The sequence below is a fragment of the Euleptes europaea genome, chromosome 4 (genome assembly GCF_029931775.1).
Source record: "Euleptes europaea isolate rEulEur1 chromosome 4, rEulEur1.hap1, whole genome shotgun sequence".
Classification (NCBI taxonomy): Eukaryota; Metazoa; Chordata; class Lepidosauria; order Squamata; family Sphaerodactylidae; genus Euleptes; species Euleptes europaea.
The window spans coordinates 16,397,666-16,425,454 of NC_079315.1; the positions used below are offsets into that span (position 1 = coordinate 16,397,666).

The window sequence follows — 27,789 nt, forward strand, 5'->3', positions numbered from 1 at the left end:
AACCGTCTTGTGCGTATTGTCAGGAGGTGTCAAAGAACGCTGTGTCTAAACGGACTATTTTAAGCTCTTGAATTCTTCAGCAAAAAAAAGTCACAGCCAATGGCCCAGACGGCACCTGGCTTTCTGTTGTGCTTCAGAAAAAGAGTGGCCTTTTATTATCTCTACAGGGTGGGTGTGTGGATAAACTCTTAAAACAAAAGAAGATGCTTTTACGATTGAGTTGAAACTTGGGGCCCGGGGATGCTGCTAACTGAGCATAGTTCACCCATGCGTCCATTGAAGATGTGCTTCGGGAAGACGGAAATACTGTCAGTGGTAACTTCTTTCTAATTCTTGAGAGCGAGTAAAAAAAAAAGTATTTTTTTAAAACTGTTTTGCCACCTTTGCGGAGTAGCATCTTTTTTGTTTTGTTTCGTGGTTAATTTCCTGTGCGCATCACACCACACCAGAAATCTGTCTCCAAAGGAGGCTGCCGTCAGTACTGCTGAATTCCATCTTTGTGCTATGATGCACTCCCGTCAGATCATCCCAAATTAACGGCCTGAATGTTGGAATTATATTTCTCCTCCCCGGTCCCCAAAAGAAGGCATTTCCCATGCATCGATAATAAAGATTTTCACCTACGATCGCTAATTCGTCGAAACCTTTTAGTGCACAAGGAGGGAATACATAGCAAACAAACAAAACCCAGGCACTACAAATTCACTGCACAGTTGCTCTGCCACGGTTCTTCTCGGTCCCGCGTGAGCTCGCCCTGACTGCACCTCTAGCCAAGGGCTACACGCTGGTCCGGCATTTGGGAAGGATGGGCCCGTTCAGATCGGCCAGCCTCCTCTTCCTCACTGTAAAAAAAAAGAGAAAAAAGGTTGAGGCAAAGCAGCTCCTGGATATAACCTATTCAGTGGGATTTTGCTTAGTAATATTCTCAGAGTCTAAACCTCACCACGCAGAGGAAAGGGTAATTTTTTTACACGCAAGATCTGGGATAAATCCACTCGTCTCCTCTGATCTAAATAGGGGTGCCGTTTTAAATAGGGGAAAGGCCCCATCTACCCTACCCGTTTAGATCGATTTCATCCCTCCTTGACTATCAATCTCTCCCCAAATTGTGGGAATTGTAGTTTGATGACACGCTTATAGCATAGGGTTGCCAGGTCCCTCTTTGCCATCAGTGGAAGTTTTTGGGGGGCGGAGCCTGAGGAGAGCGGGATTTGGAGAGGGACTTCAGTGCCATAGAGTCCAATTGTCAAAGCACTCCATTTTCTCCAGGTGAACTGATCTCTATTGGCTGGAGATCAGTTGTAATAGCAGGAGATCTCCAGCTAATACCTGGAGGTTGGCAACCCTATTATAGCAGGGTTGCCTGCCTAGTGTTTTTAGACGGTGGGTGGGGATGGGGGATCTCCTGCCCCAGGTCTTGTAGTGGTGGGAGAAAAATTAAACAGGAAAAAAAGGCCTCATCTATTTATAGGAAGTTATTCCTATAGAGTTCCCGGCATTCTTAGAGCTACCCAAAAGTGACAAAGGGCAGCTCTAGGACTTGCCACAAACTATGATAAGAACTTCTTGTTCTAGTGATTCCTAGAGATACCCTTTGTCACTTCTGGATAGCTCTAGAAATTGCCAGGAACTCTATGGTAAGAACTTCCTGTAAGTAGCCAAGGCCTTATTTAAAAAAATAATAATAATTCTCCCAGGATGCTGCTCCCACCACAACCCTCCCACCGGCTGCCAGGCATTGCCTAGCAATCCTAGCATCTAGGGTTGCCAGGTCCCTCTTGGCCATCAGTGGGAGGTTTTTTGGGTGGAGCGTGAGGAGGGCGGGGTTTGGGGAGGGACGTCAATGCCGTAGAGTCCAATTGCCAAAGCAGCCAATTTCTCCAAGTGAACTGATCTCTATCGGCTGGACATCAGTTGTAATAGCAGATCTCCAGCTAGTACCTGGAGGTTGGCAACCCTACTAGGATCTGATCAAAAAAGGCTTTAGAATTTTTAGTGCTTATTAAAAACCCTCCAAAACGTCTTCAATTGTTGCAGGACAAAAATACTTCTGTTGCAGACAGTGATGGCTCTACTACCACAGTCAAGGCATTTGGAGGGAGGAAACAACCTGTACACAGACAGGCACTCACCAGCAACTGCTGATCTGTCTCATCTGTCTCTCGAACTGGAGCTCAGACACCTTGATGCAACTTTTCCTTGGGGGGGGGGATAAAATGTGTTGCTCCTTCAAGAGCACACACTGTTGGGGGGATTTTGGAGAAAAGGGACATTTGTCCTTTTTTATAACAAATTGTTTCCACTCTCCTGACCACATGCTGAATTTACTCCTGGAAACAACTTATGTTTTATTTTATTTATTATTAATTAATTCATTGATATCCCACCGTTTTTCCCAGTGGGGATCCCGAGTGGCTTACAGCATTCTCCCACTCTATTCTCACGACAGCCCTACGAAGTTGCAACAGTGCAACTGACTCAGCAAGCTTCCATGGCAGAGCGGGGTTTTGAACTTGGGTCTTCTGGATCCTAGTCTTAATAATTATACTACACTGACTTTTAGGGTTCCCAACTGCCTGGCAGTGGCGGACAATTGCCTGCCAACTCACTGGGCTGCCCGCCGCCCCTCAACTGACTGGTGGGCGGAGGTAGGCCAGCTAAGGGGGGGGGCGCTGATCTGTGCGCATAGTGTGCGCACAGTGCAATGCCGTCACTTCCAGGTGGGGGGGTGAGATCCGCAATCAGCATGAGGATGTCGCTTCCAGGTTTACCCCGGAAGTGCCGGTGATGCTCTAGCACCCCCCCAAAAAAACCATAGAGAGTCCCATGCAATGCCGGCACTTCTGGGGCAAACCCAGAAGTGACATCATGCACCATGCATGGATTTTCACCGCTTCCCAGCCCCGACTTGACGAAGCTCCCGTTGGTGGTGCCTCCGGACCTGGCAGCCTACTGTCTTTACTTCTAGGCGTGCCCTTATTTAATTCCAGCCATTACTTATTTCTTTAAAACACACACATGGGCCTCTCTAATTTCATGAATGAATCCTTCTTAAATTGCAACATCTTTACTGTCTGAAATAATGTGCTATGTTTTCTGGATATTCTATACAGTTAATCTCCCTCCCTCCATGATTTCTGTGTTCAGTCATTCAAATACAGCAGACCGGGAGGGGGGAAAAGGAGGAAGAAAAAGATAAGTTAATGGTCATGATGATAAAGATAATAAAAGGGTTTTTTCCCAGCATGGGAGCTGAAGCTGTTTTTTTAAAAAAAGAAGAAGAAGAAAGACATCTGCGGTGAAGCCAAGAACAGAAGCTGGAAGAGAGTAATAAACTAAGCAGGAAAAGTAGGAAGGCACTGCTAGTTCAGGCCGAGAAAAGACAAGCGATTGCCAAGAAGAGGGGGGAAATCTATACTTAGACATCTTCCAGTTCCAGGGCCGACGTGTTATGCCAATGGCCGCCACATCGCTGGATACGAGCTGCAAATGAGAACCAGGTCAGATACCTTCTGCACAGCACTTCCAAACAGGAAGGCAAAGGCGCTAACAGGTGATACGTTAGGGTGGCCCCAGATATTTGGGTCCCTAAGGCATAATATCTGACGACCCCAGGAATTTCTCTGGAACAAGCCCCACTGAAATGAATTCAGTGGCTTTAGAAGGTTGGATATGACTAATCTAATCTTATTCTCGCTGGGCTGAAAGCTGCACTACCCCCTCTTGCCATCTGCTATGGTGGCGCTGCTGTGCAGCTAAGATCAGCCCAGCATGCTTGTAAGCGGCCTCAATGGTTGAGACAGTAAAATGCCTGGCCTCTACTACAGGGGTGTCAGGTCTCCCAGTACAGCAGGAGATGTCCCCACCCTTGGGCTCTGGGTTTCTGCTCAGTGGAGCAAGGGGACCAAATAGGAGGAAAGTGGTGGTTACATACCTGAATGTGACATCATGGCAGCGCTCTAGGAATTTTTAAAATCTCTATGGTTTTTACCAAAGAGATTTGGAAAATTCCTAGAGTACCACTATGACACCACTTATGGTTAGGTAGCCAGAAGTGCCAGCAACGAAAAGGGGAAAAAACCCTTAACACTAAACAATCTAGAATAAGGTACCCTAAGGTCAAGAATCAACATGCACCATGGGGCTAATACTGATACAAGTGATCTTATGGATGATATATAATAAATTTAATACATACACAAATAAACAGATGAGCATACCAACATCTAGTACAATCCCCAAATTCCCGAGAAAACGAAAATATTTTAATTAATTTCTTAAGAAGAAGAGTTGGTTTTTATTTGCCAGTTTTCTCTACTACTTAAGGAAGAATCAAACTGGCTTACAATCAGCTTCCCTTCCCCTCCCCTCAACAGACACCCTGTGAGGTAGGTGGGGCTGAGAGAGTATGACTAGCCCAAGGTCACCCAGCTGGCTTCATGTGTAGGAGTGGGGAAACCAACCCGGTTCACCAGATTAGCATCCGCTGCGCATGTGGAGGAGAGGGGAATCAAACCCGGTTCTGCAGATCAGAGTCCACCGCTCTTAACCACTACACCACGCTGGCTCTTAAGACTTAAGGGAACAACCCTGACGCACTTGCAGAGGTTCCGCAGAGCTGGAGCTGCCACAAATAATCCGTGCCTGAGATGCTCTCACTTTCCTTGCTTTTTGCACCCGGGAAGACTGTAACATTTAGTTAGGCCTTCCCTGCTTCCTGTGGACTCCTCCCTGCCTACTTTCCACCAGTCTAAGTTTACATGGCATTTTAGCCCCAGCCAAACTGACAACTGTCCCTTCTTATCGACAGGAGACTGTGAACCATTTGCGGCTGATAGCTTTGCTCCCTGTGTCCCTGGAATGTTCTGCGCCATCACACCGGCTCACTTAATCGGTCAGAGGCTTTACTCTGTAACACCAGTAGCATAGATATTGTAAAAGATATGCTGCCATTTGGCTTTGCAGATCTCCTAGGATGGCTCATCTGTAATTGCTGCTAAAGTTCTTTACCAGACATTCCAGCATTCATGGGACAGAGCTAGAATAGAACAAGACCCAAAATACTCACTGCTTTTCCTGAATATTTTTGCCAGTATCAAAACGCACCTTCTAGCCTCACAATTTTGATAAACCCACCCCCCACAATAGCTTCAAACCTGCTTGTCCTCCAACCATTTGAATTTATTTGCTCTCAACGACCACTATAAAAGCAGAAAGCCCCATAAATATAATCAAAGAAACTGCCGTCAGGGTGTAGCCAATTGGCTACTTAATGCTGTGACGTCACATTCACGATGTGATCCCCAATTGGCTGGGATATCCCCTGTAAGTAATGCAGGAAGAAGAAAAAAGTCCAAACCGGGATAGGAGGAACACTGGAATAGATGCAGCAGTTATAGGACACGATGTCGCCAAACAGATATTGAAAAAATAGAAAATTCTCAAAACCTTTGGGGGAGCAATTTGTACCCACCCCAATAACTAGTCAGAACAGCTGTGTCCTCTATAGTTATCTCTCGTTCTCTCAAATTCCCCTCTGCATCTTACTTATTCACATCTCTCCTTCTGATGTGCCAATTCTTGCTAATTTTTTTTTAACTCAGAATCTCCCAAACTCTCTCAATTTTTGTCCCTCTCCTGCGATATAACACAAGCCACAAACAATACAGGAAAAATAAAAACCTCTTCCACCTGTTTGATAGCCGATAAGTGACCCCAGCATTTGGTTGGGTGGAGGAATTGAACACATGAAGCTGCCTTATACTGAATCAGACCCTTGTTCCATCCAAGTCAGTATTGTCTACTCAAACCAGAAGCGGCTCTCCGGGGTCTCAGGCAGAGGTCTTTCACATCATCTACTCGCATAGTCCCTTTAACTGGAGATGCCGGGGACTGAACCTGGGACCTTCTGCATGCCAAGCAGATGCTCTACCACTGAGCCACGGCCCCTCCCATTCACCCAATGCTTCTGGGAAGGAATGTCTACTTCCAAACATCCCACAAACAATCCGTTAACTCACCAAGGTCGTTGTTGTTCATCATGGCATTGGAGGCCCGAAGCCGGGGGCCTTGCTGAGTGAAGTGATACCCAAACTTCAAAAGATATGTGTTTTTTTCTAGCATACTTGCGATCTCCATTTCCACCTTATTCCCCAACAGCTGGCTCTTTTAAAAGAAAATGGAAGCAAAGAGTCTTTATCAGTTAACTTTAGTTTTGACTTTTCTCTCCCCTTGGCCTAGAATTTACAGTACTGTTTCACACAGCGGCAAACCTGGATTTGCTGCCGAAGGTATATGTTCCAAAGAGAGTCACAGATGAGCATACCTGTGTGACACCATGTTCTCAAACAGCTGTTGTTCAATCATATTACCACATTAGGTGTATATCTAAACATCTTAGGTATATGTTTTTTAAAAGAGCCAGATTGGAGTCCAGTAGCACCTTAGAGACCAGCAAGATTTTGGGGGTATAAGCTTCTGAGATTCAAAGCTTCCTTTGTCAGATACAAGTTAATGGAACTTTGACTCTCGAAAGCATATACCCCGAAAATCTAGTTGGTCTCTAAGGTGCTACTGGACTCAAATCTAGCTCCAGACCAACACGGCTACCCTCTGAAGCTATTTTTAAAAAGGTGCTTTTGTGAAAAGGCCATTACTTATTGGCTTGCTAGATAGCCAACACGCAACCCTAGCATTTGCTTGGGTGAAGGAATTCACACCATTCTCTTGGAACGGGTCCCGTTTCCTAAGGACTCACCCTATAATGGGTGCACATGTATTTAATGCTCTTTGCCTGCAGTAGCCCAGCTGTTCCACATATGACTCAGGGCCTAACTACATATTACACACTCCTCAAACTGTATCTGGGTCCACAGAGAACATTTTCAATGGTGCTGGGCGTGCTGCAAGTTCCTTGCTGGAAACTCAATTCCTAATTGAGTTACTAATAGTAACATGTAATAACAGTTACTAAGAGATTCTTGGAAAGAAAAGAAGCAGCTTATTATAAGGCGCCAATGAATGTCATTATTACAAGTAACATTTTATTGTTTTTGTCAATTACATGTCTGCCAGTTAATGGATTTGTTATTATTTGCATATGACATTGTAAATAGAAGGTTATAAATATTTTACCACCAGGCTGAAGAAGCATAACTCTAGGAAAAACGTTTGGAAATTCCGGAAGGCGTTTCCCATCATTCCCACCACATCAATTCTTCCAAGAAAACGGGATTTTTCTCCCTTATGTTTGAAAAATATGTACCAGGACATAGTCTAGTCCAAATGGACATTGTTTAAGCTTCATGTATTAACAACGTTCACAAGTCTCCTTTGACTCTACAGAAAGAGTTACCTATGTGTATATAATTAGTGTTTAGTTTTGTATGTATATAATTAGTGTTTAGTTTTGTATGTAAGTTTCCGTTTACACTCCACAATTGTCTTCACTATTTTTGTAATACACTGTTTGATACTTTTGCATATAGAGTTGAGTACTGTTTTTTTCTAACTGGAAACTCAATTCGCAGCGGAGCAGGGGATGTGATTCAGACTAAGACTGCAGCACACAGAGAATGGGTACTGAAGCCTCCCTGCCTGCACCCTTTCCCCCAACATGAAATCACTCCGGAGGCCACTAATTGCCCTGCTGAGAGCGCCACGTGTATTGCATGCAGGTTCCCCCAATGGGACGAGCTGTGCCCTCTGTGGGCCACACACCCCTGGGAAAACAGCGCAACCGAGTAAACTCAAGGATCCTCTCCCAACATGCTTGGGTCCTGACTAGGGTTGCCAACTGCTATGTAGTAGCAGGAGATCTCCTGCTAATTCAACTGATCTCCAGCCGATAGAAATCAGATTACCTGGAGAAAAATGGCCGCTTTGGCAATTGAACTCTATAGCATTGACGTCCCTCCCCTCCCCAAACTCGGCCCTCCTCAGGCTCTGCCCCCAAAATCTCCCGCCGTTGGCGAAGAGGGACCTGGCAACCCTAGTCCTGACCTGAACGGGTCCCTGTGCACCTGGGAACTGAGTTTCCAGCAGCACGTGTCTGACTGGAAGTCCTCACACTGGACAGGGACGGGCTACAACCTGTAATTAGGCCCTTTCAAAGAGTGAGTATGGAAGAGGGAGGGGAAGGCAGCAAACAAACATGCCGGAGGTGACTGGGCGCTGAAGTGATAGAAGGAACTACCGAGGCTACTTGAGCTAAGGATTTGCAAAGGGTGATGCTGTGGTCAAAGGAAGCCAAACTCCAGCACAGTCCCCAGAAGGATCCCGGTTGGAAGACTTCCTGCCGCTGGTTACCCGGACAAACCAAGGGATTTATGGCTCTGCACGTATAAGCACGTCTGAATCATGTGTTGGGAAACCAGGGGTGAAGTCGCTTTGCTCCTGGTGCGGCACCTTGACCCCGAAAGAACAACTCTGGAGGGGGATGAGGCCTTAAGGGGAAGACATGCCCAATGTTCCTGGAGCAGGGCAGTGTATCTGGAAACACCCTGCTGCGTTCTTTCCAAATGGGCCTACCTCTTCCGGGTTGGGCTCTGCAAAACAGATGCTGCTGAGCACAGCATTGATTGAACACACTGAACACATGACGCTGCCTTCTACTGAATCAGACCCTTGGTCCATCAAAGTCAGTATTGTCTACTCAGACCCGCAGTGGCTCTCCAGGGTCTCAGGCAGAGGTCTTTCACATCACCTGCTTGCCTAGTCCCTTTAACTAGAGATGCTGGGGATTGAACCTGGGAACTTCTGCATGCTTGTTTTTTTGTTTTTGTTTTAAGTTTCCTTTGTATTTCTATTGAACAAGATGATGAACAAGATAAAAGACTGAATGTATGTGTAGCATTTGTAAAAATTCTGTAGGTCACACAAAGTAGGGGTGGGAGAAGCAAGACTGACCGATGGGTCACCATTGGCTGGTACGCTCATCTGCCATTTTAGCTATAAAGCCAGCTCAGTAATGGACTCTGACCTTACCTTTTGCATCACACGTATTTTCGCTCAAAGAATTTCCTTCACCCTTTCCCTGAGTAGCAGCATACAGCCAGTTTTGTTTTTCCCTTTTTGCGTGTACAAGAGAGCCGAAACAGATTTTTTAATGTTACCTGGTTGTCAATTTTGAGCTCGATCAGCGTCTTGTTGTTCTGGAGTGCTTCTATGAGGGCCAGGATTCCTGATCCAGAAATAAAATTTGATTCCACGTTCAAGCTCTTCAAGACACTGTTGACTTTTAACATTTCTGCTAGCGCCTTTCATCATAAGGGGGGCATGAAACAAAAAGGAGGGGAGGGGAAGGAAAGGAGATTGTAAGCTGGTTTGATTCTCCTTAAAAGGTAGAGAAAATCGGCATATGAAAACCAACTCTTCTTCTTCTAACCAATTGTGTGTGGGTGTGTGTGTAAAGTGCTGTCAAGTCGCAACTTACTTATGGCAACCCCTTATGGGGTTTTCATGGCAAGAGACTAACAGAGGTGGTTTGCCAGTGCCTTCCTCTGCACAGCAACCCTGGTATTCCTTGGTGGTCTCCCATCCAAATACTAACCAGGGCTGACCCTGCTTAGCTTCTGAGATCTGACTGTACCATGCTGCCTTCCCTCCGTTCTAAACAATTACTTGTGTGTAATTAGAAATTGAGGATAGAAAGCTTTACCAGATGCCAACTGCTACATGGATCCAACTCAATATGACAGTTTGGATTTGCAGACTCTGCACACAACCCATGTTCTCAACATGCTAATTCAGCTGTATAAAAAACTGAGAATCTTTTATCTGAATCAAGTGAATTGTGCCTGCTTGGGCCCCCACTGAATGCTCTACCCACTGTGCTAAATGCATGCTAGGCTTCCTGCATTCCTTTCCCCTCCCTGCTTCTCTGTTCCATCACAACCACGCCAAAGCTTCAGTACAAAGAAATGAACAGTCAAATCCCAAATGTGTTTAGTCAGAGGGAAGTTTCCCCCATAACAGACTTTGCCTCTAGGAGAATGTGTGCAGGAATGCTGCCTAAATATAATTTCCAGTCAGGCAAGAGAAGATGCTTCATGCAAGAATCGCACTTCGACACCCTCCCAACAGGTCATCTTTTATGGAAACAGATCCACTAAAAGCCGCGCTGATAAGATTAGTCTAGGTAATCTATTTTACTTACATAAGCAACGGGGTCATTGCTTCTGGTTCCAACTATGCTGAACTTTTTCACATAGGTGTTACTCTTCAGCGCTTCGGCGTAGGCTTTTAAAGTCGGAATGGGAATGTCCTTCGAAAGAGAAACACACAAATAAGGCTGGTAGGACTGGTGCCTCCAGGTTGAGTGACATAAAGCAAGGAAAATGCAGCATTCCCCACACTGTTTCTTTCCTTTTACTGTGGGAGGTCCTTGCAGACAATCGGCGGGCAAGAGGTTTTCTTCAGCTGCCGCTGCCGCTGCTTCTCCCTAGCAAAACCTGCACCTCAGAGTCATTTTTAAATATTTGTTTCTCCTAACCTGAGTTATTTCTGGTTTCAGAATTCAGGTGAGGGGAAAATGTCCAAAAATGGCTGGGAGGGGCGCTTTGCAGAGGAGAACCAGCGGGGGGGGGGGGGATGAGTACTTGTCTTCCCAACAATTACCCCCTGCAAGTATCTCGCTGACACCACCCTGCGTTCAGGGCTTGAACAGAAAAGATGAAGCCCACACACCTTGGTCTGCTTATACAATGCAAACTGCAGGCTGGTGCAGCCTCAGTTTGCCTTGGGGCCATGTGGGGAAGGAAAAAAAAGACATTTTCCCAATTCAAAACCAGATGTCCTGCTCTGATATTAGCCTTTTAAAGAAAAAGACAGGTTTTTTTAAAGGAGACATATTTTTTCCTTTAAAATGCTGAAATATCTTTAAGATGCTAATAGTGGAATGGAGGGGGGTGGTGTTGGGTTTGATTAGTGAAGATGACGGAATAAACCCACTGTCCATTTCTATCGTGGCCTGGTACAAATAGAAGCTCCACACACCTGCAATTTCTATTTTAAAGACAGACCAAAACAAACAATCTTTGTCTCATCTGTTTGAGCTTCCAGTAGTTTGGGATAACACTGGAGTTCTCTCCTTTTCCCGTTCTTTTCAATAGAGATTTTTAATATCAGTTTACTTAGCATCTGCTAATCACCACAATTAAAATTCTTCCTGCCTTAAACTCCTGGAGATTCTAAGGTGATCCATTCAATCAAGTACTAACTTAACAAGGATTTGGGCATAACGAAGCCCTCATACTCCAACAGACTCAAACCGGCTTACAGTCAACTTCCCTTCCTCACAACAGACACCCTGTGAGGTAGGTGGGGCTGAGAGAGCTCTAAGAGAGCTGTGACTAGCCCAAGGTCACCCAGCAGGCTTCATGTGTAGGAGTGAGGAAACCAACCTGGTTCACCAGATTAGCGTCCGCTGCTCATGTGGAGGAGTGGGGAATCAAACCCGGTTCTCCAGATTAGAGTCTACCACTCCAACTAGAAGTCCTAATACAGGAAGGGGACTATGACCTAATAGGCATTACTGAAACTTGACATGCACAATTGGAATATTAGGATTGAAGGGTAAAACTCGTATAAAAGTGATGGACAAATAAGTAAGGGGGGAGGAGTAACATTATATGTCAAGGACGTGTATACTTGTGAGGAAATACATGCATCTAAATATGGAAGTTCAGTTAAAAGTCTCTGGGTAAAATTAAAAGGAGTAAGAAGTAATAATGATATTATGGTGGGGGTCTGCTATAGACCACCAAGCCAGGCAGAGGACTTTGAGATCCTCCTAAACCAGATGTCAAAGTTCGCAAAGAGACGGGACACCGTGGTCATGGGAGATTTCAAGTACTCGGATATCTGTTAGAAGTCCAACTCGGCTAAAAACGAAAGGTCAAATAAATTCCTGTCTTGTCTTGCTGACAACTTCATTTTCCAGAACGTGGGGTCTGCTATCTTGGACCTGATTCTCACCAAGGAAGGAGTCCATACCTTAATGTTGTTAAGATTGACCTCCTCAAGGTCCGGATCATTGTTTTTCACTCTTTCTAAGGTTTCTTCTACATCAGTTGAATTTGGTTCATCAGGAACCGGTTTATATTGTGTAGGCTTAATTATACCTGCAAGAAAAAAGTAACACAATGGGGTAAGAACCTATGGTCTTCTATGCATGGCTGTTTCACTCGCCGTCGCCCTTCCAACGACTTCAGGTCTTTGTATGGATTATGCATGCCATATCCGACCATCAGAGGTCGCCTTGCTCTCCCCCTGCGTTTCCCCACATTTTGCAGGTCCCTCAAAACATGGACAAAATGTGGGGAAATGCAGGGGGAGAGTGAGGTGACCTCTGATGCTTGGAAACGGCATGCATAATCCAAACAAAGACCCGGAATCGTCGAAGGTGTGACGGCGAGGGAAACAGCCATGCGAGGGAAACAGCCATGCATAAAAGACCTATGCTTCCCCTTCCTCTGACCTCTGATCTTTTTGGTATGGGGTTGGATCTAGACTCAAGTTTCCATTAACAGAAAGACAGGTGTAATTTCTGTCAATGTCTCCCTTCCCGCTGCAGGTTCCTGATTTGCCCCTCAGGTCATTCCTGAGGGTTTTCTGTTCCCTGGAAGCAGCATTTCAAGGTGATCAATGGGGTGCAATGGGAGGGGGGAGGGAGGAAAATTCTCTGCTGCTGACCAGGTGCCTTCCGTAGTGGAAATTTCAGTATATGAGCCCTGACATTCTTGATATCTACCAGTTCTAGCAGCTCCCGTTTTATCAGGGGAATTTGACTGTACTGAATTAAGAATTCAAACAGAACTCATGTGTAATAGTTCAATATATTATAATATATATATAATAGCTAAGTTGCTGCTCAATCCATGAAATAAGAAGAAGATATGCTGACTTTCTCCACCACTTAAGGAAGAATCAAACCGGCTTACAATCACCTTCCTTTCCCCTCCCCACAACAGACACCCTGTGGGGTAGGTGGGGCTGAGAGAGCTCTAAGAGAGCTGTAACTAGCTCAAGGTCACCCAGCTGGCTTCATGTGTAGGAGTGGGAAAACAAATCCAATTTCCCCGCTCTTGCTGAAAATGGGGTATAATGCCAAACCAGTCCACCTTCCAAAGTGGCCATTTTTTCCAGGGGGACTGATCTCTGTCGCCTGGAGATCAGTTGTAATAGCGGGTGATCTCTAGCCACTACCTGGAGGTTGGCAACTCTAGGCTGCATGTTGTTAAAAAAGAAAAACAAAGAGTTTGGGTTCAAATGTAAGCAACTGAGGGTCACTTATCCTTCGGGACAGCTTGCCTCAGTTCTGTCTGTCATGTTTCCCTTTGGACAGGAGCAGATTAGATCCGGTGCTGTTTGAGATGTGATTTTTTTTTTAATTAAAAAATTCAGAAACAAAACTTTAGGAAGCTCGTGTAAAAGTACAACGCTTGAGAAAAATGTAAACCAATGACAGAAAATTAATTAGTGGAAGGGCTGGGATAAAAGCAAGAGACAGCCTCTTTCAGCTCAGTTCTCTGAAATCTGAGGAAGCCGTACTTACTGTCTAGGCCTTCCTTGTTGACGATTGTTGTGGTTCCGAGCGCCTCATAGTACTGCTGGTTACTCATCAGGGTGTGCATGCCAAGAATAGCTACAAGAGAGAGGAGGGGGGAAAAAAAATCTAAGGAGACTTACTGATACTCCCTTGCTTTGGAAAGAGGAGATCGGGCTAAGGCACACAACGACATGGAAAAGGCCTGAAACCAGAAGACTGGACAATCATTTGTTTCATTTTGTTCACATTTCTGAAATGGAGCCGCAAGATGGGAGGGAAGCTTAATGAGTTGGATGGGACTCAGTGCCGGTCACCCAATGACAGTTCGGTCTCCTGTACTCAAGGAATCCACTGAGATGTTGACATGGCCTGTCGTGGTGCAGGCGAGGAGCGAGGGCTGTAAGCTGTAAGCGTAGTCTGGAGAACAGTCCAAGGTCATTCACAGTGAAGGCAGAGTCCGAGATAGCAACACAGGCAAGGGAAGTCCAAGGCGTTAGTCAGAGCCAGTCCGAGAAGTCAGGATACCAGGAATCCAAAGGATAGCAGGGAAACAAGGCCGGTACACAAAGAGGTTGGTGACAAGTTTCTTGCACAACAGCCAAGTCTAACTGATGGCTTAAATCCCTTCCCCTGCTGCTGTAGCAGAGCCAGCTGATGCTGATGAGGCTGAGTTCACAGGTGGTGCTTCAGCCCTGCTCTTCCTCATCACTGCTACTGGGGAGGTTCCTCTGTAAAGCCTTCAGTCTAGCACTCTGCTGTCTCTGCTGCATTGCCAGACGAACCTGTTTTCTTCTCTGCTCCAGTGGCCTTGGCAAGGCCTCTGGAGACACTGCATGTTGCAAGGTGTCAGGTCCAACTGGAGTCGTTGAGCTGGCAGGCTGCAGGCATGGTGAGTCATCTCCTGACTTTGGCTGATCCTCTATTCTGGCAGGCTGTAGGCCCTGTGGTTGTTCCTGTCTCTACTGCATTGCCAGACGGACCTATTTTCTTCTCAGCTCCCGTGGCCTTGGCGAGGCCTCTGGAGACACTACATGTTGCAAGGTGTCAGGTCCAACTGGAGCCGTTGAGCTGGCAGGCTGCAGGCATGGTGAGTCATCTCCTGACTTTGGCTGATCCTCTACTCTGGCAGGCTGTAGGCCCTGTGGTTGTTCCTGTGGGACTTCTGCCTGAGGATGTCTCTCTGTTCTGGCTTCTATTTCCTCTTTGTCAGAGGAGGTCTCTGCAGGCTGACTCATGACATGGCCGTTTACCACACAGTGCATGGGAACCTCTTGGTAGGTTCACTGGCCTGTATCCAACTACGCAATCCCTTCATTTCATGGAATGGCATTTCTGTTTATGGAAGAGGGACCGGCGATTTCCAGTAACTCTTCCCTTCTCTTTAGCATGGACCCCCTCAACAACATTTTGAAGGGAAGCAGAGAAGGTTGTAGTAGGAAAGTCCCACTCTGCAAAGTCCATGGATGGTTGGATAAACACCATTGTCTGTAACATCCTATTGCAACTGATCAGCAAACCCAGGAAACTGAAGAATGGTGGTTCTCACACTTTTAGACAGATCCTACCTTTTAGGACTGCAGCACCTCAGGCCGCTGGTATTACAGGTTGGGTAGGAAATGGGCAGAGGCTATGGGCGCTTTCACACATACTAAAGAATGCACTTTCAATCCACTTTCGATGCACTTTAACAATTGTTTGCAAGTGGATTTTGCCATTTCACACAGTAAAATCCAGCTGCAAAGTGCATTGAAAGGGGATTGAAAGTGCATTACTCGGCATGTATGAAAGCACCCTATGCCTATTGTCTGCCAAACCAGTGGGAGCTGGGAGCAAGCGGAACTACTGGGAATGAGTGGGGGTGCAAAGCAAATGAGGAGAGGGAATGCCTCCCCACCCTCTCTTTGCCTTTTCCTACGGCTAGAAGCATGGGGCCCTGACCTGGCTAGCCTGACCTTGTCTGATCTCGTAAGCTAAGCAGGTCAGCCCTGATCAGTATTCGGATGGGAGACCACCAAGGAAGTCCAGGGATGCCAAATAGAGGCAGGCAATTATATCTTGAATATCTGTTGCTTTGAAAACCCTACCTTATGGGGTCAGCTCCTCCTCCCCAAGGTCAGGAGTCTGAGACTTATGATGTGCCTGCAAGATATTTGTGGCCCAATTTGGGGTCACAAGCCACAGTGTGAGAGACACAGCTATAGGAGTGATGAAATTCCCCTCTCCACTTGGGAGGACGATAGAGATGAGTTACGAAGCGGGCTGCGTGAACACCTTGGCCAGTTCCACTAGGTAAAGGAAGAACGGTAGTTGTCCTCTGATCACAGTGTGTTTGAGATGCAAACCAGGGATTCTTGAAGAACTTGTGCTAGGGGATTTTTTTTTTTTACTATTTTTTAATTTATGGAGACAGGGCATGCTCGTCAGATCCTGCCAAGGAACACCTTCAGTCCGATCACAGCACGTTACAGAACAAGCAGCAAAAAAACGCACAGCCCAGATGCTCAGCCACAGAGGAGCCAACGTTTGCTTCATATTTCGAGCATTCCGCAAGTACAAAAAACTCACCTTGGAAACAACCTCAAGCAAATGATATTGAATCGCCATTGTGACTTTACTTCCTAAGACCTATGGTTTTCAAGCGTACTATCCTTGGGAAGTCTTTCCCACATCAACTAATCCTTCTCTGGTACCTTGGTGCCTTTTGCTGGGCATTACAGAGGATTTTACATAAGGACATTGAAAAGCCATGCTGGATCAGACAAAGGCCCATCAAGTCCAGCAGTCTGTTCACAGAATGGCCAACCAGGTGCCTCTAGGAAGCCCACAAACAAGACATAAGAACATAAGAAAGGCCATGCTGGATCAGACCAAGGCCCATCAAGTCCAGCAGTCTGTTCACACAGTGGCCAACCAGGTGCCTCTAGGAAGCCCACAAACAAGACATAAGAACATAGGAAAGGCCATGCTGGATCAGACCAAGGCCCATCAAGTCCAGCAGTCTGTTCACACAGTGGCCAACCAGGTGCCTCTAGGAAGCCCACAAACAAGACATAAGAACATAAGAAAGGCCATGCTGGATCAGACCAAGGCCCATCAAGTCCAGCAGTCTGTTCACACAGTGGCCAACCAGGTGCCTCTAGGAAGCCCACAAACAAGACATAAGAACATAGGAAAGGCCATGCTGGATCAGACCAAGGCCCATCAAGTCCAGCAGTCCGTTCACACAATGGCCAATCAGGTTCCTCTAGGAAGCCCACAAACAAGACAACTGCAGCAGCATTATACTGCCTGTGTTCCACAGCACCTGATATAATAGACACGCTCCTCTGATACTAGAGATAATAGGTATGCATCATGACTAGTATCCATTTTGACTAGTAGCCATGGATAGCCCTCTCCTCCATGAACATGCCCACCCCCCTCTTAAAGCCTTCCATATTCCAAGACTTTGTAGAATGTTCTGCTCTCAGCCTGTGCTACTCAGGCTGGTCAGAAAATGCGCGCTAGAATGCTTCTCATGCTCTCCTGTGAATATACATCACAAAGGACAATGGTCAGAGGGAAGTTAAGTTGTCTCAAGGGAAAATGAAAGACTGTGGCATGTCTTCTCCACTGTTCTGAACTTCTCAGCAAGAAACTCAAACTGTTCCCAGGCATTTTGAAAACCACATGAAACTTCCTTATACTGAATCACACCATCAGTCCATCAAGGTCAGTATTGTCTAATCAGACTGGCAGCAGCTCTCCAGGGTCTCAGGCAGAGGTCTTTCCCATAGCCTACTAACTGATCCTTTTAACTGGAGATGCCAGGGATTGAACCTGGGACCTTCTGCCTGCCAAGCTGATGCTCTACCACTGAGCCACAGCCCCTCCTGTCCTAGATACATGGAAAGAACTGGATGAAGAGAGCTTAGGAAAATAACGTGATCAGTTTGAGAAAAAAGGGGAACGGGGTTGCTAATTTCAGTGTACCAAACCAGTTCTTCTCTCAGCTAGCTTTTCTCATAACTCCAGGACAACGGTTAGACTATTTCAGAGTAGCCTGTTTACCAGCAAAAAAGGGTTTTTGTAATGGGATAGTGCAGTGTTTCCCAAACTTCCAATTACTAAAACCCATTAGAGCTGGAGGAATATTTCACAGAAAGGTTTACTTTTATAGGGTGTGTTATCATTACCCACCCTCCAAGCATTCCTGCAAAATTACTGTTCTGGGCATACCTCTTAACTAAAAGGAGGCCATCCTGAGCTGTAATTCATGCAGAGACACAAGAAATGTGCTGTGAAGATGGGCAATGCTGTTGCCTATGCACTGGGAATGACTGGATCATTCAACCCTACCTGGTCCAGAGTTGGCAGCAGAACTGTCCACCTCAATCAAAAGAGGCTGACAGGAAAGGACAAAGGCCAGATCAGCAAAACATGCAGGGAAGCGGCAGGCAACCTCCTTCATGGGCAGATATACTCAGCTCCAAGCAGCTTTTATTTATTTCATTTATTTCTCATGGCGCGCTGCCCTGCCCTGGCACACATTTCAGCAATTACCAGGCTACTGCAAGCATGCTTTGAAAAGAGCCCTTCCCAGCCAAGCTGCATCAATGAATCATATATAACCAGATCGGCAAGCAGCAACCAGGCCTGCAAGCCCCCAAACTGCAATTTTCAGACAAATCTTTTTTTTTTTAATGCAGAACGCCTGCAGAATAAGAAATGGCGAATCAGCAAAACGATTTTTGATGGGGCAGACCAGCAGGCCTGATGCAGCAGGATTCCCACCGCTAAAGAGGTCACTAGCATAGGTCTCTTACAGTCCCTCTGTGGTTCCTAAAGAGATGGATGATGTCAGGGGAACATGAGAGGAACACACAGCAGGCTGCAAAAAAACAAACAAGAGTTGAAGCAGGAGTGGGCAGGTTCAGTCAATGAGGGTGAATGAAGGCAGAGAGATTAGTTTTGTTTTAAAAAACAGCACCATGGGAGTTAACGGCAAGATGTATTTGAAGAAGAAGAGCTGGTTTTTATATGCCGACTTTCTCTAGCACTTAAGGGAGAATCAAACCACCTTACAAGCACCTTCCCTCTCCACAATAGTGGGGGCGCGCGCGAGAGAGTTCGCAGAGAACTGTGACTAGGCCAAGGTCACTCAGCTGGCTTCTTGTGTAGGAGTGGGGAAGCAAATCCAGTTCACCAGATTAGCCTCCGCCACTCATGTGGAGGAGAGGGGAATCAAACTTGGATTCTCCAGATCAGAGTCCACCGCTCCAAACCACCGCTCTTAACCACTACACCACACTGGACTGAATGTGTGTGTGGGGGGCATTTTTGGATCAGCTCTGTTGCTCTGGAAGCAACAGCTCAGTCTTCACCCAAAGACCACCACAGCCAAGGGGCTGAAAACGGGCTGCTGGATTGTGCATCCCCTTCCCCCTCAAGCTCTGGAACGGCTACCTCATGTTTGGGAAATTCCTGGAGAACTAGGAGTGGTTCCTAGGGTGGGCAGTTTTTTTTTAGGGAGGAGGGGGCTCAGTAGGGATGGCCCTGACCTGGATCGCCCAGGCTTGCCTGATCTCATCAGATCCCTGAAGCTAAGCAGGGTCGGTCCTGGCTAGTACTTGGATGGGAGACCTCCAAGGAATAACGGAGCCGCTACGCAGAGGCAGGCAATGGCAAACCACCTCTGTTAGTCTCTTGCCTTGAAAACCTTACTGGGTTGTCATACGTTGGCTGTGACTTGCCAGCACTTTACACACATGCAGTAGGGATGTGATGTCACACTTCTGTTTCTCCTAGACTCTATGGCAGGGGTGTCGACCTCAATTGTTATGAGGGCCGGATACGGTACAGCTGTCACTTGGTCTGGGCCGTGCCTCGCCAGCCCAGATCGAGAGTGGGGAGGGGGTGGCTGCCTTAGCTCGTTTACGGACCGAGAAAGAGCTCTCAAGGGGCTGGATCCGGCCCGTGGGCCATACGTTTGACACCCCTGCTCTATGGTATACCATACACTTCACCCTCCAAAGCTGCCGTTTCCTCTAGGGGAACTGATCTCTGCAGTCTGGGGATCAGCTGTAATTCCAAGAGAACTCCACCCCCCCTCCCCGCTTGAGGTTGGAAACCCTCCTCTCACCCACACATTTCCTTTCAAACAGGCATCAGTTAAAAGGACAATGCCATCCTAGGCAGAGTTACACCCTTCTCAGTCCATTGACGCAAAATGACTGTTGATTTCAGTGGGTTTAGGCTGGAATACCTCTACATAGGTTCATAGAGTTGGAAGGGGCCATAAATGCCATCTAGTCCAACCCCTTGCTTAATGCAGGATCAACCTTGAGCATCCCTGACAAGGGCTTGTTTAGCCTCTGCTCACAGACTGCCAGCGAGGGGGAGCTCACCACCTCCCTAGGTAGTCGATTCCACTGTCCAACAACTCTTACTGTAAAAAATGTTTTGCCTAATATCGAGCCAGTACGATTCATCCCGCAAATTTAAACCCATTATTGCGAGTCCTATCCTCTGCTGCCAACAAAAAAAGCTCCCTGCCCTCCTCTAAGGGACAGCCCTTCAAATACTTCAAAAGAGCAATCACGTCCCCTCCCTCAACCTCCTCTTCTCCAGACTAAACATGCCCAACTCCCTCAGCCTTTCCTTCCGGATGCCACTAGAAGGCTTGAGAAATAATGATTCCCCCCCACCCTCACAAAGCCCCAGGCAATGCACACTCTTGTGTCTTACCAGCAATGTCACAAAGTTCAGCATCGGAAGCATTTGCTAGCGCCTCTTCCAGTTCTGGTTCCAGAGTCACGCTCTCCAAAACAGGATCTATGGCCTTCTGCTTAGGGACCCAGGCTTTCCCTGTAAATGCAAAAAAAAATAATAAGAGCATTATCAGCTCCTTTCCAGCAAGCACGGTGAGGTCACATTTTAAGAGCAACTAAGCTGATTTGGAGATGTGGAATGGTATGGTGTAGCTCTATCTCATCAGATCTTGGAAACTGAGCAGGGTTAGTACTTGGATAGGAGACCACCCAGGAAGACTCTGCAGAGGAAGGAAATGGCATCAGAACATAAGCAAAGCCATGCTGGATCAGACCAAGGCCCAGCAAGTCCAGCAGTCCGTTCACACAGTGGCCAACCAGGTGCCTCTAGGAAAGCCCACAAACAAGATGACTGCAGCAGCACCATCCTGCCTGTGTTCCACCGCACCTAATATAACAGGCACGCTCCTCTGATCCTGGAGAGAATAGGTATGCATCATGACTAGCATCCATTTTGACTGGTAGCCACGGATAGCCCTCTCCTCCATGAACATGCCCATTCCCCTCTTAGAACCTTCCAAGTTGGCAGCCATCACCACATCCTGGGGCAGGGAGTTCCACAATTTAACCATGCGTTGTATGAAGAAATACTTCCCTTCATCTCTCACCCTTCGGCTTCATCAGATGACCTCGCGTTCTGGTATTATGAGAGGGGGAAACAGCAAACCACCTCTGCTTCTCAACTGCCTTGAAAGCCCCTTGCTGGGGTCGCCGTAAGCCAGTTGCAACTTGACAACATATACATAGGCTGATCTGGGTCTGGAAGAGGCTCTCGCTGCATTTGATCTCAATGTACCTTTTTTTCCTTTGGGACCAAGCTCTAAAAATATTGGTTATGCTAGACTAACGTAGAAGCCGGCTGTGCGTGCTACCGATTGGCAGGTTTTTTGTGATATCATGGAAGCCTGAAGAGGAGAAGACTGAGAGGTGATGTGATAACCAGCTTCAAGCACTTGAAGGGCTGCCATATAGAGGATGGTGCCGAGTTGTTTTCTGTTGCCCCAGAAGGTTGGACCAGAACTTAAATTAAATTGAAATTAAATCAGAAGTTTCCATGTAGACATTAGGAATAATTTTCTAACAGTTAGAGCGATTCCTCAGTGGAACAGGCTTCCTCGGGAGGTGGTAAGCTCTCCTTCCTTGGAGGTTTTTAAGCAGAGGCTAGATGGCCATCTGTCAGCAATGCTGATTCTATGAACTTAGGCAGATGATGAAAGGGAGGGCATCTTGGCCATCTTCTGGGCACTGGGTGTGTGTGGGGGAGGTAGCTGTGAGTTTCCTGCATTGTGAAGGGGGTTGGACTAGATGACCCTGGTGGTCCCTTCCAACTCCATGATTCAATGAATGCCATTTCCCATGAGAAGAATGAATATATTTATTTTCTTTATGGTTTAAACGAGAGGGTTTTTAAAAAAGAGTTAATTAGAGTTCGGAGGACTGGAAGAGTGACAAGGCAAGCCGTACTATGAAGGGAAAAAACCCCCATGAGGCTTCTCTTCAGAAAACAATCCAATAGAGGCCTGTGAACGAGACAGCCTACTCATAGCTCCGGGCAAGGAATGTGACATTGGGGGGCTATTTCTGTCCTCTCAGCCTGTGCAATGCAGAATGCAAAGGAGAACAAAGGCTGGACAGTCCAGAAAGCAGCTTGAAGGTTGAGCGTGGCTAAATTTAGCCCTCACAGAGAAGCAACTGCATTCTAGACTCTCTCTCTCTCTCTCTCTTGAGATGAAACCTACAGCAGCCTTTCTGTATTCCCTTCAAAATGACTGAAATGTGTAATGGTAGAAGTGGGTGAGGCACTTTATTGAAAACCTACCATGTTAAAGAAAACAAAACAAGAATGTAGTTATGCACAAATGCCATTGAAATGAAAGAAACTTCTCTCGTTTCAGGGAGGATTGGGGATTTTTTTGGCAGATTGTGCCCTTTATTCATTAGGTACAGGATGCAGCGAGGCGCTCTGTTTTGCTTCTGGAACAAAGTTCCTACTTGGTAACAACTGCGGAAACACATTTTTTTAAAGCGTTAAAGCACAATGTTCCAAGGGATCAGAAATGAAGAGCCAAATAAAACCATCCGGTATTCCAATTCGTTAAATGCCTGTGATTATAACACAGGTGGTGGATGGCAGGGACGGATTCTCTGTTGCACATACATTCTCTGTTGCACATACTCTGTTACACTCTGCACAGCAACATGCATTTTGCTTCTTTTGCTTGGAAAGAAGGCGGTTGAGGGGAGACATGATAAAGGTCTATAAAATTATGCATGGTATGAAGACGGTGGACAGGGAGAAGCTTTTCTCCCTCTCTCACAATACTAGATCGTGGGGCCATCTGCTGAAGCTGGAGGGTGAGAGATTTAAAACAGATAAAAGGAGGTATTTCTTCACACAACGCATAGTTAAATTGTGGAACTCTCTGCCCCGGGATGTGGTGACGGCTGCCAACTTGGAAGGCTTTAAGAGGGGAATGGACGTGTTCATGAAGGAGAGGGGTATTCATGGCTACTAGTCAAAATGGATACTAGTCGAATACCTGTTCTCTCTCGTATCAGAGGAGTATGCCTATTATATTAGATGCTGTGGAACACATGCAGGACAATGCTGCTGAAGTCGTCTTGTTTGGGGGCCTCCTAGAGGCACCTGGTTGGCCACTGTGTGAACAGACTGCTGGACCTGATGGGCCTTGGTCTGATCCAGCATGGGCCTTTCATATTTTCTTTTTGGAGAGGACACACCCATGCAAAAGAAACCCGACTCTCAACATGACCTTCCTTCATTCATAGTTAGGACCACACTCCAAAACACGCTTCTCAATAACACAAACGCAAGCAACCCATTTGAATTACCTCTTTTCTCTCCTGTAAAAGGAACCAGATCCTCTCGGTCTTTGGTACTGTTTGCCTGCTTCTCCAAGTGCGCCAGAAGATCGTCCCTTTTAAACGGGCCGGTGGGCGTTTTTTGGGTCTGGTCTCTCTGTCTCATTCCTGCAGGCAACAATGCATTCTAGATTGGGGAGGAGAAAACAAAAGACAGGGGCCACAATCACATGCCTCTGGAAGCTCTCGAGCACACCATGAAGTGATGGTTACATTCTGTTGTTTGTTCCCAGCATTTACTACTCTATACTACCTCCGACTACGGAGGTTCCATTCAGCTACTTCATTTAAACGCCATTGACAGAACTTATCCACACTTTAGAAGGCATCTCAAAATCACTTACATCTGGATCGAGCTCCACCATTTCTTCCTCTAGCATCTTGATTTCTTCTTCAGTCAGTGCTCCCAGGATCTGATCTTCATCCAGATCCTGGTATTTCTCTAGTCCTTTTCTGTACGACATTCTGAAGACTGCGTGGTTTTAAAATATCTCTCCCTTTTTGTCTCCTTGAGATAGATACCCTATAAGAGAGCAAAATAAAAACATGAATTTCATGGAGTGTTGTAATGTTCAGCGTGAGAAAGGAGTCAGCGATGAGTATATCTATTAACAACTCTACATATTTATGAGGTGCATTAAAAAACCCTTTGGCTTAGAAGCAGGATAACAAACCAAAGTGGGCATATAGGAAAAAGTACTGCTTGATTTAATAGTTCATAAAATACAAATTGTAATCATATTATAAATTATTATATTTCTATTATATAATTTATAAAATATTGTATATTATAACATGTAGTTATAAAATCACTAAATACAAATACACTTTCAAGTAGTAAAATGTTTCAGAGATAACGCTACTGAGTTCAGTACCCTCTGGATGAGAAAGAAGAAGAAGAGTTGGTTTTTATATGTCGACTTTCTCCACCACTTAATGGAGACTCAAACCGGCTTACAATCACCTTGCCTTCCCCTCCCCACAACAGACACCCTGTGAGGTAGGTGGGGCTGAGAGAGCTGTGACTAGCCCAAGGTCACTCAGCCGGCTTCATGCGTAGGAGTGGGGAAACAAATCCAGTTCACCAGATTAGCGTCCGCCGCTCATCTGGAGGAGTGGGGAATCAAACCTGGTTCTCCAGATCAGAGTCCACTGCTCCAAAACACCACTCCAAACTACCACTCTTACACCATGCTGGCTCTCAATAATAATACTTTGTTCTCCCTGGGTTGTCATTCTATAGGGTCCACCCATTGTTCCAGTTTATCATGAACATTTCCAACTTTAAACCTGCTCTCTTACTAACAAATCCACAATAAGTCAAAGCCCTTTTTTTTTTTTGCTGTCAAGTCACAGCTGACTTATGCCGACCCCGTAGGGTTTTCGGTTGGGAGGTGGTTTGCCACTGCCTGCCTCTGGGTCATGACCCTGGTATTCCTCTGAGGACTCCCATCCAAATACTAGACAGGGTCAGGGCTGAGAGTGGGTGACTGGCTCAAGGTCACCCAGCAGGCTTCCATGGTGCAAAAGGGGATCTGAACCTGGGTTTCCCAGGTCTTAATCCAACTCCTTAACCACTCACTACATCATGCTGGCTCTAGTGAAAGACCTAAGAGCACGGAAATGGAAACACAGGGGACAAACGTATAACGCTTCCTTCCAATGAATCAGACCCTTGGTCCATCAGAGTCAGTATTGTCTACGTAGACTGGCAGCGGCTCTAGGGGGTCTTTCATATTTCCTCCTACTTGATCCTTTTAACTGGAGATGCCTGGAATTGAACCTGGGAGTCCTGGGACCTTGTGCATGCAACTTCTTACAAGAAACCCAGAAACAGAAATAAACTCTTACCTCCTGAATCAACAGGGCAATGCTGTCTGTGAAAAGGCAAAACACAAACAAAAGATTTTGGATGTTATATTTGTGGATCAAAATCTCCATTGAAAATGCCGTCTTCCAAGTTCAAGGGAGAAAGGATACAAAGGGGAGCATGAAGTTTGTTTTTAAATTGCTACCACACTCCAAAAGCGCCCCCCTCTTCATCCACTGGCCTGTCTGCCCCAGAAGTGCATTTCCCAAGACTGTGTAAGGGTGTGATTTATAGGATACCAGACTTGTACGGGAGTTAAGCGAAAAAGCAAGTTGTAAGTCAGAGCAATTATTTTTAAACGGTACAAGTATCCCGTAAATCATCTTCCCTGCAGCTGCTGCAAATGCTTTCCCCCTTTCTTCTGGCCAGAGCTGTGGGCGAAGACAAAATAAAGAATGCCCTGAGTCTGACAACAGTTTTAACCGAGCTAAAAGTGGGAAGTTTGTGATGTTTCTTTTGCGGTTACTGTCACTTTGATCAAACAAGGCTTGCATGTTTTAAAACTGTTAAAACTTGTGTGTGTGTGTTTGCTTTGCTTAAAGCAGCATGAGAGCCAGTGTGGTATAGAAGTTAGGAATATAAAGTAACTATGGCAAAAATACTGGCCATGTTTGTGGAGAGCCCAAATCAAAGCTGAGCAGACATATACACAGAGACTCGTGTTCAGCAAGGGACAACTGACACGAAAGAAGAAGAGTTGGTTTTTATACCCCGCTTTTCTCTACCTTTAAGGAGTCTCAAAGCGGCTTAAAATCTCCTTCCCTTCCCCTCCCCACAACAGACACCTTTGCCATTTTTTGCATGGTCAATTTTGATGCGCGCTCAAAGCTCTTTTTTAAAATGCGACTGTAAAAATACCTTTTCACGGTCCCGACGCAAAAGAAGTTCCACTCCCCCCCTCGCCTGCTCCTTTGTTCCTGTTTGCATAAGCAATTAGCATATGCATAGCTAATGTGCCTCTGTTGTTTTGCATTGTTCCTTGAAGGCGATTCTTCTCGGCAAACTCCAAAGGTCGCGTTAAAGGGGCTCTTAAGAAATGTGAAGCAGGTATGCCCCGGCTTCGCAGTCACTTTCGGTATGATGGTTCAGCGTGAAAAATTCAAAAAAATATGCAGGGCAATTCAGCCTGGAATGTGCTGCTAATTACCATGCAAAAATGGCCCTTGTGAGGTAGGTGGGGATGAGAGAATCCCGAGAGAACTGTGACTGGCCCAAGGTCACCCAGCAGGCTTCATGTGGAGGAGTGGGGAACTGAACCCGGTTCTTAAGAGTCCACTGCTCTTAACCACCACGCCACACTGGCGAGTGGATTTAAAATATTATAATGTATTTCACTGCAGACAAACTGGCAAGTCTGTCTAATGAAGAATGATATCGCCTGCCAAGAGGTATCGGTGACGTGATGAAAGATAACTAGTTTATTATTATCATTATTAATAGCATTCTTAAAGTGATTTAAAATGCTCCAAGTATTTGTTGTATTGGGGCAACCCTGTCCAGTTGGGTAATATTGGTGTCTGCATACATAAAGCAGGGTATAGAGGTTACGGTATTGGACTAGGATCTGGGAGACCCAGGTTCGAATCCCCACTCTGTCAACGATGCTCACTGGCTGACCTTGGGCCAGTCACACACTCTCAGCCTAAGCTACCGCATAGGGTTGTTTTGAGGATAAACGAAGAGGGGAGAAAGATGTAGACCACTTTGAGCTTCTTGGAAGAGTGGAATAAAAATGTACTTGAGAGCCAGTGTGGTGTAGTGGTTTGGAGCAGTGGACTCTGATCTGGAGAACCGGGTTTGATTCCCCTCTCCTCCACATGAGAGGCGGAGGCTAATCTGGTGAACTGGATTTGTTTCCCCACTCCTACACACAAAGCCAGCTGGGTGACCTTGGGCAAGTCACAGCTCTGTTAGAGCTCTCTCAGCCCCACCTACCTCACAGGGTGTCTGTTGTGGGGAAGGGAAGGCAAGGTGATTGTAAGCCGGTTTGACTCTCCATTAAGTGGTAGAGAAAGTTGGCATATAAAAACCAACTATTCTTCTTCTTCTTTCCTGACTCACAGTCCACACTCTTAGGAAATATACTAGCACTTCAAAGAACTCATGTGTAGGAAAAACAAGAGAGCATTGATAAAGTGGCCTACCAATATCTGATTTATATTTCTATTTATTTTAAATATTTCTATAGACCCATGTTTCCTTAAACTGGTTCGGTTCAAACCCTGGCCACGATCCAGCAGAGTTAAACAAAATCAAGTCAACTGAAAGAAGTGCATTTATGAAGAATGCCATGCTGAAGACTCAATGGAAAAGAGATTAGGCATTCTTGACCCTTTAAGGATTACACAGAAGAGGAAATTTTGACAGATGCAACTCAAGGGAGAGAAAAGCAGACGGTTGCCAAAATTCCTCTGTGTACACAACTGTTTAGAAGTCGTGCCCTCTTTTGTGTCTAGCTCCCTTTATGCTAAGCCATCACTCTGATTTCTCATTGACCTGCTAATTAACATCAGGTTTTACAACAGAGATACTCGTACAGAATTCTTCATCACAGAATGATGTTCAACGAGCTTAAACTGATAGCACAGATGAATTAACGAAGAAAAATGCTCCTCTCTACACTACCAGCAACAAGAAAAGGGATTGCTTTTTTATCGTATCGAAAGAGAAGAATTTAA

At 46.0% G+C, this 27,789-nt stretch overlaps 1 protein-coding gene across 3 annotated transcripts; it reads right to left on the reverse strand.

The window, feature by feature from the left end:
* Positions 1-764: 764 nt before the first annotated feature.
* On the reverse strand, positions 765-23,739 carry TMOD1 (tropomodulin 1). 3 transcript variants are annotated; one of them, XM_056849185.1, is made up of 10 exons: positions 23,586-23,739; positions 23,212-23,368; positions 20,276-20,395; positions 13,556-13,645; positions 11,995-12,122; positions 10,157-10,264; positions 9,114-9,257; positions 6,021-6,165; positions 3,419-3,483; positions 765-842 (listed from the first exon to the last, which is right to left on the reverse strand). In XM_056849185.1, exons 1-9 carry the CDS (start codon positions 23,703-23,705, stop codon positions 3,419-3,421), a joined length of 1,077 nt encoding a protein of 358 aa, XP_056705163.1. In that variant the 5' UTR covers positions 23,706-23,739; the 3' UTR covers positions 765-842. The 3 variants fall into 3 exon arrangements, with proteins under 3 accessions (XP_056705163.1, XP_056705162.1, XP_056705164.1); XM_056849184.1 differs by lacking the exon at positions 3,419-3,483; XM_056849186.1 differs by lacking the exons at positions 3,419-3,483; positions 10,157-10,264.
* Between the last annotated feature and the right edge of the window lie 4,050 nt (positions 23,740-27,789).